The 19,406-nt window shown below is 43.2% G+C and overlaps 1 protein-coding gene across 14 annotated transcripts in view; it reads left to right on the top strand.

The window, feature by feature from the left end:
- The first annotated feature begins 5,716 nt into the window (after positions 1-5,716).
- The window catches only part of ANKS1B (ankyrin repeat and sterile alpha motif domain containing 1B), a 1,050,493-nt gene continuing 1,036,803 nt past the window's right edge, over positions 5,717-19,406 (top strand). For 6 of the 14 annotated variants that reach the window (XM_077845969.1, XM_077845968.1, XM_077845967.1 and 3 more), the window contains exon 1: positions 5,718-5,904. In XM_077845969.1, the coding sequence (XP_077702095.1) occupies positions 5,771-5,904 (134 nt within the window). In that variant the 5' untranslated portion in view covers positions 5,718-5,770. Of the gene's footprint in view, positions 5,905-19,406 lie in introns of all 14 variants that reach the window. The other 8 variants (XM_077845970.1, XM_077845964.1, XM_077845960.1 and 5 more) reach the window with 2 other exon arrangements.

Below are 19,406 nucleotides of genomic sequence, written 5' to 3'. Positions count from 1 at the left end.
CCAAAACAAAAAACAACAGAAAAAGCTTAATAAAATCAGCATGATAGACATTCCGAGGACGGGTCTTCCCGGAGATGTGAAGGACTCTGAGGGGCCTTGCCCCCGGGGCGGATCCCTGTGGACCCAGGAGGGGCTGTCTGGCTGCCTCAGGGGGACACTGCGATTCTGGCCTCCTGTCTCCCCTCCCCCACCTAAACAGGCCGGGACAAGCAGCAGTGTCCCTCAAAAGGGCTAGTAAGTCACTCCCACATCTATGGGCCAAACCCTGCTTGCAGCCTGTAAGGCCAGTTAACTAAGAATAGTCTGTACATTTTTAAATGGTTGGGGAAAAAAAATCAGAAGAGTATTTTGCGACACATGAAAATCAAAAAATTTGAAATTCAGCATTCATCAGTCAAGTCCTTTCGGAGCCCAGCCACGCTCATTGATTTCGGTGCGACCTACGGTGACTTTCATGGTCCCAGAGCAGAGCTGGGTGGTGTGACAGAGACCGTGTGGCCCACAGAGCTGAAAATGCCACGTGGCCCTTTACAGAAAAAGTTGGCAGGCGCTGCTGTAGGAGCAAGACTGAAGTAGAAGACCGGTGTGTAAGAAGGGGCGAGATTGGGATTCGCCCTTGGGGAAGATGAGTTAAAAGGGCAAACGTGGGTTCTGTGTTTTTGTGTCTGGTAATAGGTTTGTCAGAACGCTAGCTATTTTCCTCAAAAGGAAATAAAAAGAGATGGTGGGGATTTATGGGCGTCTCAGGGGGCCCCTCTCTGTGAGGTAACTGGTTTGAAGCAGACACAAGACTGCACTGTTCGTGGGCGATGTGCCGGCTCACCCTTGGGGCGCACAGAGGCCTGGTGGCTGGGGGAGGGAGTTGGTGATGGAATAAACAGGATGGCAACGGAATGTCCCAGGGGGTGGTGATCGTGGGGGAACCCTTAATCTTCTTCATCACATTTCCTTAAAGGGGGAAGAAATTTCTGCTTAGCTTTCCAAGGAGTTGTATCATACTGAACACGCTTGGTTTCTCGCCCTACTTGTATCCGTTGGAAGCCCTTGACCACAGGGTGCGGTTACCGAGTCTTTCAAGAGGAGGTACCTGTTCCATCACTGTGCTCTCTCTCTCTCTCCCTCTCTCTCTCCATGCCTGCCTCATGACTCGCTCAAAGCCAGTGGGCTTCCCTCTGTTTCCTACCCCAGGATGGTAAGCACACCCTCCAAAGGCAGTCCGGAAACCTATCTTTCTGTCCCATCCTCTGCCCCCAGTGTGAGACAGGCCGTGTGTGGCTGGTATGGATGTCCCATTTGTGATCTAAGTCCCTCCACAGACAAGTCTCAGGGCGTGCCTCCGTAGAGAGCTAATTCCTAGTTTCATTTTCAGTCTAGTTTTACTTTTAACCCCTGTGCTTTGTGGGATATTAGATCTGAACAGATCCGGGAGAAGATGGGGGGTTCACATTCGGTGGCCTTCACCACTCGTCACCATGAATTCAGAATGACTGAGAGCATCATGGTATGTTCTGTGTTCGGATTTCTTCAGGAAGATGAAGACAGAGCAGGGACTTGGCTTTTGTTTAGATATCTGGTATCTTCGTATTGTGTGACCCAGAACTGCCCACTTCTGTCCCACAGCCCATCAGAAGAGCCCCAGATATGCAGAGTGCAGAATGGAGGAAGTAGGTATTTTCCTAACTCACTTCCTTAAATTGCAGGGTTACCCTATCTGAGCCCAGTTTGCCTTACGTCATAAGGACGCTATCCTCCTCACCGTAGACAGACCTTCGTGCATAGTTCTAAGGTTGATGCGGATTCACATGCCTTCATTTATCTTGTACTTCCAAAGTCTTTGTGTGTGTACGTGAGTGTGTGTGTGTGTGTGTGTGTTTGCATACACTACCCTGGCTTTGCCTCTCCTCTCGTTTTAACTCCTAGTCCTTCCTTTTATTGATCAATCTCAAGAGCAGTGACTTGCACTATGTATACTGGAGCAGTAATTCCCAGCCTGCCCAAAAGATCTAGAATTAGATCTGTGTATATTAAAATTTGGGATAGGATTCAGAAGCTCTACAGGAATTTGATTATTGACCTCATGGGTATATACCATGTACCTATAGGAAATATATGTATATTATCTTATCATATATGAGAGATAGTAGATTCTTTGTCTTTTTTAATCCTGACTGGTATGTGTGTGTATATGTGGACATGTATCAAACACATATACAATGATATATGTATACAATGACACACAGACTATATATATATATAATAAGCATGTATATATGTATAGACACACACACTAAGATATACATATAAAATGAGAAAAAGACTCTAGTATCATTCCTGGATCATAATATGCATTTACTACTACTGTCAATACTGTTCATTGAGAATAGTAAAGAGATATATATTTTTTATTTTTAAAGATTTTAGTCAATTGACAGAGAGAGAGAGAGCCAGAAAGCACAAGTGAGGGGGAACAGCATGGGGAGAAGGGAGCCCGATGTGGGGCTCGATCCCAGGATCCCAGGATCAGGACCTGAGCTGCAGGCAGACTCTTAACTGACTGAGCCACCCAGGTGCTCCAGTAAAGAAAGATTTTTTAAGGGAAAATTTTCAATAAAAAAATTTGAGGATAGTATATTTTTATTTTTGTGATTACAAACAGAATAGAAATTGACCTCAAATCTATCACCTTATTGATTTCTAGCTTCAATTATGCATATAATTTAATGGACTAGTCCATGTCTCATCATATGCATTGAATGTTAGGACGATAAAGGACATTAGAGACCATGAGATACAACTTTTTAATTTTACATATGTGCAAACTGAGATGTAGCCTGTTTAATTGGTTCCCAAGATTTTCTGGCTTTTTCCACTTAGACACAGATGCAAAATATTTTGATGAAACCTGGATGTTTAAAAAATATGGATTTCTTTTTTGCCTCTTCAGATTTTTGGAAGAATGTTTTCATTTTTAATTTGCATGTTAGTTTCCATGCATTCAAGCCTCTGTCCTCTTTGACAAGAAGCTACGATGTAAGTAAAAACAAGGCATTCAGAGTTGAAAAAAACTGACTTTGAATATATAATAAACCACTAGAGTGCCTGGAACTGTGGAACTGACACAAGACTTCTAAAAAAAAGTTTTAAGAATGAAAGTTGAGAAGCGTTGTGTGATACTGATGTGAAGGGCAATTTCCTGACGGGTACAGCCATTAAACATTGCAATGGGAATCTCTAGTAGGTCATGGAATCTCCTACTACAGGCCTTTGAAAGTAATATTAAAAAAAAAATAGAATGATTGTAAAACGGTATTTCCCAACTCAGGTTATACTGCAGATGGGGAAATTGGAAGTACCCTCTTCCTCTCTCTAGGGATGAAGCACAAATGAAGCTTAGCACCATGTTTAGAGAAATGGACAAATGGTAATGGTATAGCAGTAGATGGTAGTTGGAACACATTAGTGTAAGTCTGGTTCTGTGAGGAAGCAGAAGCAATAAAAAAAAACTGTCCCAGTCCAGTATTATTTAAAAATTAAAATACATGATGCCACATAAATAATACATTAAAATCAACCCTGAAGTTTAAAAGTAAAAAAAAAAAAAAAGTTAATCATTACTTAAGTTACTTAATCATTCATTACTAAGGGTTTTCCCAATGGGGGTTGATTCTTGATACTAACTCACTAGCCTTCCCATCCCCACAATGAAATGTTGCTTGTTAAAATTTGAGAGTGATTTTTCAGCTCTAATGGACTGCTTATGGTCTATTCTGAGCAAGATGTGTTTTGCTTGGCTGGTAACAGGAAAGTGGAAGAAAAGGAGTTCTGTATACCATTTTCAAAATGAATTCAATAGCTCCTTACTTTGTTTCTTTAACTGGTCTGCCAGTCTCATTGTGTGAAGGATCATAATATTAGCACATAAAATATCTTACTAGAATAGATGCTAAAGCAAAACCAAAAGGCCACACTAGCCCAAAATCCATTTCCTTCAGTAAACCTTCTGTAAACAACCATAACTGACCCACTACTTTGAACCATTCGAATGAAATCTCAGAACATTGAATTCCATAAAAAATTAGAAAATACATAAGTTCTTTACCTCCGAATGTGTCAGAAGTTTTCCCCAATTATTTATTTAAAATCTCTGCCTCTAGCAGGCAGCTCTGGATTTGAGTGTTGGCTGGGTTGCTTCCTAGCTGCATATTGGGCTAACACTGCTTGCTCACCTATATGGATAAAATGTGTACCTGCCTCAGGGAACTGTTAGGAAGGTCGATGGAACATGCGGAGGGCGTGTGGCATCGTGCCTGGCACAGGGCGACCACTCGGCCATGCCATGTCGGTGATCATTCCTGCCGGCCTAGGTGACTTTTTCGTGGGGGGGCAGTAAGGGGCCTGCGGAGAGCATGGGCTCTGCAGGGGGGCAGTTCTGGGGCCCAGGTCTGTCCTGCCACCTGCTGTGCGGCGTCCTGAGTGATCTAACCAACCCTGGGAGCCACTGTTTCATTTCCGAAATGAATATACTCCAGCAACATGCAGGTGCCCGGGCTGGCTGAGGAAAGTGCCTGTTGTGCCTCTTTCCTGGCAATCCATTGTGAACAGGCTAACGGTTCCGGTGCATTCCGAGGGCGAGGGCGAGGGCGAGGGCGAGCGCGACGCAGAGCAGAAGGGGTCACGGTAAGTTTCAAAAGAAAAGAAAGTCGTGTTCCCCACCACGGCCAAGAGGAGAGAGAATGGACCCAAACCAAGGCACGCGCGCACAGTGATGCGCCGACCGTGCGGCTGCAAAGGAAGAGTGGGTCTCGAGTCCCTCCCGGTCCATCTATATTCTTCCCAGGGTGAGCGCGGAGGAATTTTCGGTTAGAGCCTCGTCGTGCCCGGTGACCTTAGACCTCAGGAGCTCCCCGGGGCCCAGCTGGCACGGGCGCCGCTGGAGGGACGCTGGAGCGGCCCCACGGCGGGCAGCGGCCCCGAGGCAAGGCCGGCCGCACGCGCCCCTCGCAGCCTCGCCGGCCCCGAGGCTCCTCCCCGAGCTTCCGGAGCTCTCCCGAGCAGGAGGTCCCCGCCCCCGAACCCCGAGACCCCGTCGCGCCGGCGCCCCGCCCCCGGCCCGCCCCGCCGGCCGCACCTGCCCGCGCGCACACGCCCCCCGCACGCCGGCCGCCACGCGCGCCGGGCCTCGGGCCGCCCCGCCCGCCCTGCCCCTGCGCCGCCGCCGCCGCCGCCCCACCCCCCACCCCGGCACGCGCCCGCCGCCGCTCCCCCGCACCGCCCCCCTCGCCGCGGGCCGCCTCCGCCGCCGCCCAGCCGCCGGGCCCGCCGGGCGCGGGAGCCGAGCAGAGCCCGCACCGCGGCGCCAGGGTGCGCGGGCCGCCGCCGCCGCGCTCGTTGGCTGCGCTCAGGCTCCGGCGAGCGCTGTCTCCGCCTCCTCTTCCTGCGACCTCCTCCGTCCGCGGCAGCCTCCGCGCGCTCCCCGGGAGCGCCCCTACGCCCCGCCCGCGGCGACCAGGCCTGGGGGACCCGGGGCTCCGCGGCGCCCCGCCCGGCCAGCCCCCCGGCCCGCACATGGTCTGAGCCCCGCGGCCAGAGCTGCGCCCTGACGCGAGGGACCGCGGCGTTCCCGGCCCGGGGCCGCGGGGACCTCCCGGTGCCGACGCTCTCGCAGTATTTTAGGGTGGGGCGGGGAGGGCCCTGGGTTCCGGGGAGTGGGGGTGGGCGGGGAGGAGGGCCCGGGGGGAGCCGGACTCCGCCAGGGAGCCGGGGAGACACTATGGGGAAGGACCAGGAGCTGCTGGAGGCCGCCCGCACTGGAAATGTGGCTCTGGTGGAGAAACTCCTGTCTGGCAGGAAAGGAGGGATCCTGGGCGGCGGATCCGGACCCTTGCCCCTGTCTAATCTGCTAAGGTAAGGACGGCAACCCGCCCCGGGATCGCACGCCGCGTTCTGCATTGTGACACATCCGTCCTCCTCCTCACGGTGACTGCACCTGCTGGCTGCCAGCGATTCATTCTTAAATTAGGCAGGAAAACAGACTGTGTGTGTGGAGAGGAGGCATGAGGCTCCCGGTCGGATTGATGCCTTGGATTCTCTGAGTAATTTGAAAATAGCCTTCCATCAATGCGTCAGTAGCTACTTTTCTCTGAGCTCTGGTGCAGAACTTGTACATGCACAAGTGTTACGGGAGGGAAATCAGTGTTCCACTCGCTTTTCATCAATATTTATTATGTATTTGCCGTGCCAAGCCCGCCCCCCCCCCTTTTTTTTGTTTATCTGAATGAAATTGGTGGAGAAGCTGTTGCGTGCATGCAGTTCCCCTGCAAAAAGCCACAGCCTTTGGTTGCTGCTACCTCCTCGCAGAAGGCATTTGCCGTGCTGTGGGTTACGATCCCACGAAATGAAGCGAGCGAACCTTCTGATGAGATGTCACCAGTACAGGGTGTGTGTGAAAACTTGATGAGGCAGCTTGGGCAGCCCTGGCCGTACTTCCAGTTACCTGGACATAGCAGCGTGAAACTTGGTTAGGAGGATGAAGGATGGCAGGTCGGGATTGGGAGAGTGTATATGGAATGTAGTAGAGGCCTTTTCATGTGAAGATGTTGCGGGCGAGACTAATATTGCTTGGATACTCTTTCTAAGATGACATTTAAAAAATGTCAAGGTCTTTACTCAGCAGGCAGTACCTGGGAAATAGCTGGGTTGATTTGCATATTTGAAAAACTGTGAACTTAAAAGTTGAATTGATGGACAAATTAAATGAGAGGGAAGAAGGCTGAAGAATATCCGTTAGATGCAAGGAAGGCTTTTTAGTTTATGAAATTATGGTTATTCACGTTGACCTGGATATTTTGGGAAGCGTCAGTCATCATTCATATCTTCACCCTGAAACATCTCTAAAGCAACCCAACTGTACTTGGAAAAATTAAAAAAAAAAAATCCAGGTGATTTTCTTGGGTTTTAAAAAACTCTTTTTGTGCTACTCTTGACAAGTGTTTAATACAGACTTCTGGATGATAACATTGTGTTCTTTACTCAAGTTCTTATATGTGGTAGTGGCCAGGCAATGCAGCTAATTACCATACTGGCTAATAGGGAAAATGAAAACATCTGTATTACAGTGAAATGAATTTAGTTGGCAAATAGTTGATGGAATTTAAAAAAATTTCATATGTGATCGTCTATCCTTGTTAATAGGGACATTTTATTGGAATGACAATTCACTTCAGATCAGAACATGGGACCTTTTTTTTTAGTTGATCTTAGAGGTGATGACTCTTGTGCGTGCTCTCTTGTTAAGTGATTTTCACTCTGAAATGCAAGTTGGCAGTGTGGACATATTTCAGGTGATAGCGCTAATAAATGCCCTTAGTCACAGGTAATATATATGTATAAAAACAGTTTATCTGGTTATGGTTTAAAGTTGCAGGTAAAATAAATGTGTTTACTAATTCAAGTTGTAAGAATGGTTATGGCTGGAAACCTATATTCTGAAAGAGGTTTCTAAATAATCAGTTCCTTTGGAAAAACACTAAGGAATTCTTTGAGAACAATGAGAACTTCAGTTAATTTTATTGAGATAAAGGGTACTTTAAAAATCCTACCTTTATGATAGAACTTAAAGGTAAATATTTTTTATTTTTTAAAAAGGTTTTATTTATTTATTCATGAGTAACACAGAGAAAGAGAGAGAGAGAGACAGAGAGGGAGAGAGGCAGAGACACAGGCAGAGGGAGAAGGAGGCCTTATACAGGGAGCCTGATGTGGGACTCCATCCCGAGTCTCCAGGATCACACCCTGGGCCAAAGGCAGGCACTCAACCGCTGAGCCGCCCAGGCATCCCTGGTAAACATCTTTTTAAAACTTTCTCAGTTGTGCCATTTAAAAAAAGAATAGATGGCAAATTTTAGGAATAAAATTAAGATAAAATTTCAAGATTGTGACCCACAATGTATTTCTTGAATAGGAGGTTTTCCCTTTTGCTGGTTTTTGTCAGAGGTAAGAGTGGTAGCTCTGTAACAGGGATGTGCCTAGAAAACAAAGCTAAAAAAAACATGTGTTCATTAGAGTAGTTTGAACCAAGTTGTAAAAATCAAAATCAAAACCTTAAACTTGAATCTGTCTCATACTGAATAAACAATGTCTTTGAAGACAGTGAGGGTTAAAATTGTATTCCTTCGGTGATCCTTTGCATAAAATGAAATTTCTAAGAAGGCATGTTAATTTAGTTGTAACTTTATTTCACAAATGATTGTCCTCAGAAATTTATTTACAGGATGATGGAAAATGTGGCCCCTTCCACTTTAAACATAATGACATGAAGACATTCTTAAATATTTTGGAATTAATTGCAGAATGGGTTTGGCACTACCTACCCCCTGCCTTTATTACTTGTGTAATTATACTAGGGGCAGATCTGTGCTAAATGCTTATGTATACCATCTCATTTAATTCTTATATCAGCCATTAAGTAGCTGAGCCTCAGTTCACAGCTGAAGGACTGAAGAGTCAGAGAGATTAAGGACTTGCCCAAGGTCACTTAATTAGTAATGGTAAAAAAAAGAAAAATTAGTAATGGTAAAGATGTGAAGTTCTGTAATTTAAATTTGCTTTCCCACATCCTAAGTCTTATTCATCAAATCTGATTCACGAAAGTTTTAGATGGCTGAGTCTAATCTGAACTTTTTTTTGCTATGAATAATTTGTTTTTAAAAAAGCTTAATTTTGGGATGCCTGGGTGGCTCAGTGGTTGAGTGGCTGCCTTCAGCTCAGGGTGTGATCCTGGAGTCCCAGGATAGAGTCCCACATTGGGCTCCCTGCATGGAGCCTGCTTCTCCCTCTGCCTGTGTCTCTGCTTCTCTCTCTCTCTCTCTCTGTGTCTCTCATGAATAAATAAATAAAATCTTTTTAAAAAACTTATTTTTTTCCTAATTACAAAATAAATCTTATGACTGCCCTTTGAGGGATCACTAGATAAGAACTTTTCTGAAGGTGCTTTTGATGACCTACTAAGTGAGCAGTAGCTATATGATGGGGAATCAGGTATGCTTGGGTGACACTGCATAGGTAAGAAAGACCTTGAATAAATATAAAAATCTCTAAGCCTCACTGTCCACTTCTATAAAATGGGAATAGTAATAGCACGTATCATAGAGAGTTGTAAGAATTAAGTGAAATAGAAAGAAATGAATGCAAAGCATTTAGGATATCGGTGTTTCATTAGTGTTATTATTTCTCATGTAGAGTACTTGACTCTATTTTCTAAGATCTTGTTTACTAAAGATTTGTTCCATATTGGACATGGAATAAATTTATTTAGTAAAATTTCCATTAGAATTACAGAATGATTGGGTAATTCTGAGCCTGGGTGGCTCAGAGGTTGAGCGCCAGCCTTTGGCTCAGGGTGTGATCCCGGGGTTCTGGGATTGAGTCCCGCATCGGGCTCCCTGCTTGAAGCCTACTTCTCTCCCTCTGTCTGTGTCTCTGCCTCTTTCGGTGTGTCTCCCATGAATAAACAAATAAATCTTTAAAAAAAATATAGAATGTTTAAATAAAATGGGACCTTTTATTCAACTTCTGACCTAGAGGAATTACTTGTAGCGTTCCTTACCAGTTAGTTGTCTTAGCCCTGTAAAACCCTTAAATAAATAGGTCCATTCTGTTTCTTTTTGACAGCTCTAATTATTAAAAAAAAATTATCCTTTTATTGAGTTGAAATCCCCCTCCCTGTAATTTCCAGCACTTGGTACTAGTTGGCAGTGGAGTGTAGGTGAAGTTATGTTTTCATACTTTTCACTATCTCTTTTTTTCCTTCTTTGCATATTCTCAAATTTTGCAATGACTCTCTTAAAGGTGGTGAGCAGAAATGAACAAAATGCACTAAATATCAGTTGACCAGTGTAAATATACTGGGACTTGATACACCGTTGAATTAAAAAAAAAAAAAAACAAACAGGTTACAAAATAGCATTTGTACTATGATCCTGGGTTTGGTTGGTTGTTTTTAAGAAAAAGTGATGAAGTCTGGAATGATAACATCAACATGTTGGTCAGCCCCGGTGGCTCAGCAGTTTAGCGCTGCCTTCAGCCCAGGGCGGGATCCCGGAAAGCCGGGATCTAGTCCCATGTCAGGCTTCCTGCATGGAGCCTGCTCCTCCCTCTGCCTGTGTCTCTGCCTCTCTCTCTCTCTCTCTCTCTCTCTCTCATGAATAAATAAATAAAATCTTAAAAAAAAAAGATAACATCAACATGTTAAAAGTAGTATTCATCTTTGGTAGAATTGTGGGTGATCTTTATTATTATTATTACTATTTTTTTTGTTTACCTACATTTTTCAGTATTCTAAAATGAACATGTATTTTGTAATCAAAATAGCAGCTACTTAAAACATGACACAATGAAATTATTACCTCTTTATTATTGATCTAAGACCTACCTTAATACAGGTCAGTTTTACTGAGGTGGAGAATGACATTGGCTCACATTGAGCAGACACTCAAAGTTTCCAAGTATTTTTTTCAAAGACCTGTGATGCAGTCGTTCCGCTATCATACTTTTTTTTTTTAAGATGTTATTTATTTATTCATGAGAGACACAGAGAGAGAGAGAGAGAGAGAGAGGCAGAGACACAGGCAGAGGAAGAAGCAGGCTCCATGCAGGGAGCCCGACGTGGGACTGGATTCTGGGACTCCAGGATCAGGCTTGGGGCTGAAGGTGGCGCTAGACTGTTGAGCCACCCAGGCTGCCCCCACCTCATACTTGTAAAAGTGTTGATTGAACTTAAATTATTACTATTACATTTAACCTTCCTTGTTTTAGCCTATGTTTATAATCTGTCTAGATATTTTTGACTCTTGGGTCTATCTTCCAGAGTATTAACTTTTCTTTTCTGCATCATCTGTAGATTTAATAAGCATATTTTCTGTAATTTGAATTTGAGACACGGTGATATATCCCTAAAGAACCTTTCTTTAGCTTCCTATAAATTTAAAAGGAGCAAACTTTATACATGGCATTGGAGTTGCTTAGAAGTCTCATCCAGCCACATCTGATACACCTGTGAGAATATTATGAGGTACTTTATCTGTTGCCCTTCTGAATGCATGCTGTGTCCTGTTTATGGCATTCCTTTGATCTATTTCTGGCATTGAGTCTATAAATTCCACCCAAATCAGGCTACTTTCTTACAGCTTGTTTGCAGTAGTGAAGCACTGATGATACCCTAGTACCAATGCAAATCCCTTTTTCCCGCTTGTACCCAGTTCTTCTGGGTCTGAATACCCAAACTCATCTGAAGTGTCTGTTGTGACTTCTGTCTGTGTGAAATTTCAGTAATCTCCCAGCATCATTTGTTTGTACTTTCTGGTTTGAAGATAATTCTCACTAGGGATGACAGAAGCAAAATACAAGTTGGGAAGAATCAGATTCTTGGCATTGTTAGATGTCATGGGAAATTCTCTTGTGGCCTCAAAGTTTAAGGTTACATTATCTGTTATAGAAGCGAACTTTTTATACCTCTCTTCTTCTTTTGTTTTTTTTTCCCCAGCTTAGTTGAAAGGGACATTAATATTTTCCCAGGTAAATACCTTCCTGTTTTTAGTTATTCCTCTTTCTCATCCAGCCCTTTGGTCTTTAAAGAAATCTGAGCTCCTCAGAGTACCCAAATGGAATTACCTCCCTCCTTTCCTCCCTGCATATTATAGGTGAAGTCTCATTTTATTTAACATCTTTCATGAGGCAGCTGCAAAACCTTTTAAGGCCTCTTCCTTTGATACAACCACCTTTTAATCTAAACAAAGAAAAATTGCTATTTGAATGTATATTAAATTATTTCTTTCCTAGAGAGTCTAGGTTAAGAACTATTTATATTTTAACAAAGCAACAAAAAGTTCAATGTCTCAAATTTACTTGATTTTTCTTAATGACTCAAAGGATTACTTACTATGTAAAGTACATTTAGTAAACTCTTGTTGAATATGAAGAATCTGGTTTCTCACCCCCCCCCCCCCCATGTGAAAAAGTAAATTGGTAAAAAGTAGAGGAAAATCGTGTCTGGTCACCAAAGACATATGAACCAGAGAGTTCACAAATTTTTCAGATTCAAGATTCAGTTCATCAGGTTTTGGGTACAGGGAGGTAAGAGTTGTCATTCTCACAATTTGGGCAATTGTGGTCACTGGGACTCTGGTAAGGTGCTCACTTTCAGGGAAACCGGTTAAATGGAATAAATCACAAACAGAGCTGTCAAATTGAATGAAAAACGTATCTATAAAAATAGTCAAGTTGCAAGTGGGTTATCTATTTTAGATAGAGATGATGTTGGAAGCGGTGATTGCAGCATTGTGTTCAGGGAGCTGTGCCTGTGTGTGTGGGGGAGCGGTGCCTGCGGGGGTGGGGTGAGCCGTGCCAGCTGCGGGACTTGGTGGGGGGACAACGGGATTTTGCTTCTGGCCTCCTTCCCCACTAAGCTGGGTGTTCTGGCTTCATCTTCAGAGCAGTAAGCCTGACGTGAGGCAGGGAGGTAGGACAGCTGGCCCGCGACTGCTGCTCACCCCGTCACCCTGCCAGTCCTTACTTTGCCTGGTGCCTCGCGCTTCTCAGGGGTTTCCTCCAATGCCCCCAGCAGCCTGCTCACCTGGGGGGGGTGCCCCTGTCCCCTGCAGCCTGCTCACCTGGGGGGGTGCCCCTGTCCCCTGCAGCTGGCTCACCTGGAGGTTTGGGGGGCAGTTTGGTTTCCTCAGTCATATACCAGAATGACTACTTATGGGTTTGATGTTAATTTTGGGAAGTTCTTCCGAGGAGCCTGTTGGAGAACATTCATCCTGAGTGTTTGACTAGAAATGGAAGCTGTCCCTCGAGTCAAGGGTTAGGAGACCACTTTCAGTCGCGGGGCCTGAAGGCATTTGGCATTGCAGGCATCTGAGTGTGCCCGGGCTTAGTGTGAACATATTGCCGCATAGCTTTTGTTAATTAAAATAGCATGAGTTTTGATTTTTCATCATAGAGTAATTTATAAAAAGAAAGCAGGAGTTCACACCAAAGACTCATGTGAGTTCCGCTTCCTTCTCACGTGTGTGGTGACACGATCAGGTGCGCCGTGTGCCAGCCGAGGGCTTGGTGCCCTTGCCCGCGTGACACACATCTAGGAGTTCTTGCTGGAGTCTGGGTGTCTTCCTTTGCGTTGGTGGGACAGAAGTGGGTTCTGCGTGTGGACCACACCTGGGTACCGCGTGAAGTGTGTGTGACGTGTGGGGCCGACCGCAGTACGTGGTCGCAGGGTGAATGAGGTTCTTCTCCAGGCTCCGGAGAGGGCTCGTCTCCGAATGCACGTCTTAGAGTCGGGGCTCCCGTGTTTACCAGCGCGCCCTCACGGAACTGCGGGGAAATGGAGCTCCGCCCTGGTTGTGCTGTCCAGTTCCTTGGGGCTGGGGTGCAGTTGTGAGAGCAGCTTTCCTTAAAGTGGTTAATTACTTCTAGTTAACTGACCTGAGACAGTTGGCGTAGATGCGTCACCATTCTTTGATCAGAATGAATCAAAGCTTGACTACTAGAGGTGGGCATCAGCAGCCACCCGTGCGACTTGCAGCCTGCTTCATACTTCTGTTCCCGACACCACATTTCCTTTTACCCTTCCTGCCCAAATCTCTTCTCCAAAGAAAGCCTTTTCTCCATTTTTGTTACTACAAGTTCACTGTGGCTCTAGTGTTTGTGCCCATTGCCCCCCTCCTAGGGGGAAACTGATTTTGTGTGAGGAGTAGTATCGGGATGGACTGTGTAGTGAGACACAGGTTAAGAACATGGACTGGGTCTTTAAAATGAAGGAGTTACGGAGTTTGCCCTCCTTGTGTCTCGTTACCTGCCCACCCCCGTGTTAATTTCTCCTCTAGCATCATGGACTTGGGGCGCTTGTATCTCACCTGACTTTATCCCGTCTCCAGACACTATATATATATTTTTAAAGATTTTATTTGTGTATTCATGAAAGACACACAGAGACAGAGGCAGAGACACAGGCGGAGGGAGAAGCAGGCTCCCTGAGGGGAGCCCGATGTGGGATCCATCCCCAGAATCTGGGATCATGACCTGAGCCAAAGGCAGATGCTTGACCACTGATCCACCTAGAGGCCCCTCCAAACACTATTTGTGGGAGTTGAAGTATGATTGATTGGGAGAGGCTTTTAGCAAGGAAAACTATTGTAATATTTTCATTTAAAGAGGAAACAAAACTTTAGGCACAAATAGTAACACTTTGGAGCTCTTGTTAGCAGAGCTGATGGAATGAATTTTGCCAGATTTCCAAGAGAGGTTGGTTAAAGGTGGTCATTTATTCTTCCTTATTATAAGGTTGATGCTGTAGAAAGAGAAAGGCACTTGACTGAAGACATGAGAAATGGGATAGCATAGGGCTGGTACTGGGAAAGCGTTTTCTTTCTTTCTTTTTTAAAGATTTTATTTATTTATTCATGACACACACACACACACACACAGAGGCAGAGACATAGGCAGAGGGAAGCAGGCTCCATGCAGGGAGCCTGACGTTGGACTCAGTCCTGGGTCTCCGGGATCACACCCTGGGCTGAAGACAGCACTAAACTGCTGAGCCACCAGGGCTTCCCGCGTTTTCTTTTTGCTATTTATTTAGTCTCTACAACTTTTTATTGATATCTATTATATTAACACACATCTTACATATCAGCTTGTGGTGTATGTTGTTTGCCTATTTCCAGAAGGTATTCTTTAGATGTACGTGTTTATTATATAATCACAGGTGACAAGGCTATGGAATAGAATTATATAAGAGGTTTGACAACTAATGTGGTTTGAGAATCAAATTCTTTTAAACACATTTTCCTGTTATTTAAGACTTCAGTATCTAGGTTATTCCACAACTGTATGTTGCACTGTACAGGGAAGGTGTTTGAAGTTGTGACCCCTGGATCTCAATTTCATTCTTCCACATTAAAGTTTTCTTTTTTCTTTTTGCCCAAATTACTGTTTAGCCACTTTGAGTCCTTAGTGGGTACCTCTCATTACTAATCTGTATTTTGCATGTTTTATGTATCCTAAAAATATAGTAAATATAGCATCTTAATTTTTGGCTGTTCTATAAAAAACTGCTATATTTACTTATGGAATTATCCCTGTTTTGTATAGCTATTTTACTGTTAGTGTGGGACATGAGAGTGAGTGGGAGTGTTTGGGAGAAGCAGTAGGAATTATGCAGAGACATTCCTTGGCATGGTGAATGCCAGCAGCAGGTATCTTGGGACAGAGTTGCTTCCTGTTTATTTGCTCTGTTTATTTATTTGCTCTCCAGAGTGATCTGTCATTCTGAAGTCTGATAGAAGCTTTGAAGACATAGTCAGAGAAGGTGAAGAATTATGAGTAATGGTTAAAGTATTCGTACAATTTTTTTTCAGTAGTATGTTTTACGCTATCTATTAGGGTATATTTAGAGCAAGTCTTATTAATCAATAAACCAAGTCCTTTCCAACTAACCAGCAAGTCAGTCAGGATTTCAGAGGGAGCTGATAACAAAAGAGTGATCTCTCATTATTTTCACAAATATTTATCAAGTGCCTTGTGGATTCCAGAATTGAGCGAGATCGTCTCTGCCTGACCCCAAGTATCTGTAGAATAATGGAACAGTTATGTCTACACAGAGTTAAAGTATAGGGTGGTGTTTGCTGTAATGGAAGCACCAAGCAATGCGTCAAGAATGCAAAGGGCAAGAAGGAGGCTCACTTAATTCTCTCTGGGAGGAGTCATCAAGGGACACTTGAGAGAAGAGGTGATTCATGAATCTTGTTGAAGGAATGGGAGTTTGCTAGACTGAGTCTTTTTAAAAAATATTTTATCTATTCATTTGGTGGGGGGGGGGGAGAGAGCGCAAATAGGGGGAGCGGGACAAGCAGACCCCCTCACTGAGCTGAGAACCCAAGGTGGGCTTAGTCCCAGGACTTGGAGATGATGACCTGAATTGAAGGCAGACACTTAACCATTGGAGCCACCTGCCAGGCTGAGTTTCAGAGGGGAGGGCTTTTCTGGAGACGGAATAATGTATTCAATAATAGTATGTGAAAATATAGGATATAATTTGGAGTATTGTAAGTAGTTTGGTATAGAGTGTGGGTAAGAAGCTAAGTCTGGAGATTGAAGGATTTGTGTGCTGCCCTAAGGAGTTTTAACTTAATCCTGAAGGGCATGGTGATCCATTGACTTTTTTTCCCCCTTTGGTAAGTGACTTATTTATTCGTGATGATAACATGACTGTTTCAAATAATTAGGTAAAAGATGAAAAAAAAATCACCCCGAATGCTATTGCTAAGACCCATTTGTTCCTATGTTTGGTAATAGTTGTTACTAGATAAAGCATACATTTTGAATCCTGAATTTTCCACTTAATAGTATATCATAAACTTCTTCAGTGTTATTACAGAGTCTTCATAATCATATTTTTAATGGCATCATTAAAATATCCCATTTAGAGGAGCCTAAGTGGCTCAGTTGGTTAAAGCATCTGCCTTCGGCTCAGGTTATGATCTCAGGGTCCTGGGATGGAAGCCCCACCTTGGGCTCCCTGCTCAGCAGGAAGTCTGTTTGTCCCTCTCCCTCTGCCCCCACCCCTGTGCTCTCTCACTTTCTCACTCTGCTCTCTCTCCCTCTCTCTCAAATAATAAAATCTTAAAAAAAACCCATTTAATGCAGAATTTTCATAGACCTCCTATTTCAGAACCAACCCTATGGTTGTTTGTTAAACATGGAAATTTCCTGGTCTCCCCTTGGACCTATTGGGTTAGAATTTCTGAGTAAAAATTTTGGGAATCTGCATTTCATAAGCTTCCCTAGGTAATTGTTATGTATGCTAAAGTGTGAGAACCACTGATCTGGTGTACATACCTTCACTTAAATATTCTTTTAATCTAGATACTTGGATGTTTATTTATTAAAATTATTAATAATTTATTATTATTATAAGTAGTAAAGTAGTGTTAGGATGAACATTATCATACAAACCACCTTTTTCATAAATTACATTCCTAGGATATATTTCTGGAAGTGGAATTGCTAGTGTTATTAGTGTCCCAAACATTATACTCCTCACTTTATGTGCTTTATGTCCAGTCTTCATAACAATCCTGAAAGATATTTATTATTAGCCCCTTATTTACATGTGGGGTAAAAGAATAGAAGAATTGACTACCTTGCCCAAAGTTACAAAGCTAGTAAGGGACAGAATCAAGATTCAAATTCAGGCCTTTCGGATCCCCAAATATCTTGTTATTGTGCCATACTGCTTCTTGTTCCATGGAGATCAGTGTTTATCCTGGGTTAAAATAATAAGAATACCAATGTGTTTCCAGTATGTAAATAGAAGTTACATTTTCTACAAAATCACATAGTAATGTATATTTCAGTTCCTACATAATTTTCAGTTATTTCTGTTTGTGCTCATCATATAGTCTCACATTATAGGCGGCATTTTGTTTACATTTGTTTCTTGCTAGCACATGAGTGATAAACTGGACTTTTTTTTTTTAAGATTTTATTTATTTATTCATGAGACACCAAGAGAGAGAGGCAGAGACATGGGCAGAGGGAGAAGCAGGCTCCATGCAGGGAGCCCGATGTGGGACTTGGTCCTGGGACCCTGGGGTCACACCCTGAGCTGAAGGCAGATGCTCAACCACTGAGCCACCTGGGCATCCCTGGATAAAATAGCTTAGGATGTTAAAATAGCTTAGGATGTTTTAGAGTATTTCTTGTCAGTCATCATTTTTACATCAAGACAGGGTGGAACTGGTAGGGTGGAACTGGTTTATCCAGAATTTCTTGGGTGCTTAATGGTATTTAACTCCTATTGTCTTCAAAGATAGTTTAGTAACTTCGCCATACATGCCAGGTCTTCATTTCTTCCCTCTTCTGCAAAGGAGGAAAATACAATATTTACTATAGTTTTCATTTAATTTCGTTCAACTTTTGATTCACCTGTTCAAGCCAATAAATCTGAGCTCTTAGTTTTAACTGAGTTCATTATTAACTTGAGGATCTCATCAGATCTAGTGTTAGGCTTCACAGAAGAGCCAGGCAACCAGGCAGTTTGTCCTTAGGACCTCCTCATTCCGTTTTTGTTCTCCTCTGTCCCTTTGCTAAAAGCCTTTGTTCCTTTCTTGTTCTGAGACATTTTTTTTGTCTCTCTCTCTCTTTTTTTAACCTGAAACTCAGAATTCTCATTCAGTTTTATCCTGTAAAGTTTCCTAAATTGCGTCTTACTTCCTCGTGCCATAGCTCTCTATTTTCAGGAACAGTAACTAGCGCGGCAGGAGGAAGCCACACAGTGTAATGGAAATAGTTAGAGTCTTGAGTTTGAACGAAAACTTGGCCATTGAACAGATCTTTGGCCCATGGCAAGTTATTTAATTTCTCTGGACTTCAGTCCCCTGATTTAGAAGTGAAAATGGATGATATGCTCTATGTTGTGGAGTTGTAAGGATTAAAGGGAATTTGTATAAAATACTAGCACAGGGCCTGTCCCATAGGAGGGACTCAAAATGTGTGTTTTTGTTTCTGTTGTTAATACTGAGACATTATGGCTGTGCAAGGAATAATTGTAGGAATCTCACGAGTATCCTTATTTAGTGTGAACTATGGGATATTTGCATTTTAATAGGTAACTTCTTTAGGTACATTGTCTTTAAGTTAAATCTTTAGTCGTGTAGGCACCAAGAAAGGCAGCTGGGGTAATGTATTTGCCCACTCTTCCCCTGATCCCAGAGACAGTGATTACTTTTTTCTGCCTACTTTTAGGAGTAGTACTGGTCACCAGGTATTTAGCATTGAGTTTGTTATCTTCTACGTTTCTCACAAAGCTAGTCTGAGTGGAAAGAGATTGTGTTCTGCTGCAGTTTTGCATGCTGTGCTATAATCCAGGTTAATGGTTTCCTAATAAGCTAATCATTGATATTTTCTTTATCCTGCTTTTAAAAACATTATTACCTAACAAATATTTTGAGGATATATATTATATATTCAGCATGGTGATGGTGCTTTGGAGTGTAGAAAATAGATTCTCCCCTTTAGGCAATTTACAGAAGTTACACATGTGAGATGATAGCTAACTAATTTCATAGAGTCTAGTTGCTAATTTCATGGGGTATAAAAGCTCACAAATTCAGCTTTTTCTTTTGGTCAGTCCGGGATCAATGTTTGACTCCCATTTTCCTTTTATATATCAATATATGACCTGAATCTGACCATGGGTCAGGTGTAAGTAATTCTTTAATGGTGGGAGCTAGAACTTTTTTTTTTTTTTAATAATTTTGATTTTGAAATAATCACATACTTGTGGAAAAACCAGAAGTTTAGTTCAGATAAAATTTTTTTTTCTTTGAACCATGTGACAGTAAGCTGCC

This window comes from Canis aureus, chromosome 13 (assembly GCF_053574225.1).
Source record: "Canis aureus isolate CA01 chromosome 13, VMU_Caureus_v.1.0, whole genome shotgun sequence".
Lineage (NCBI taxonomy): Eukaryota > Metazoa > Chordata > Mammalia > Carnivora > Canidae > Canis > Canis aureus.
This window is presented reverse-complemented; position numbering and strand designations above follow the sequence as displayed.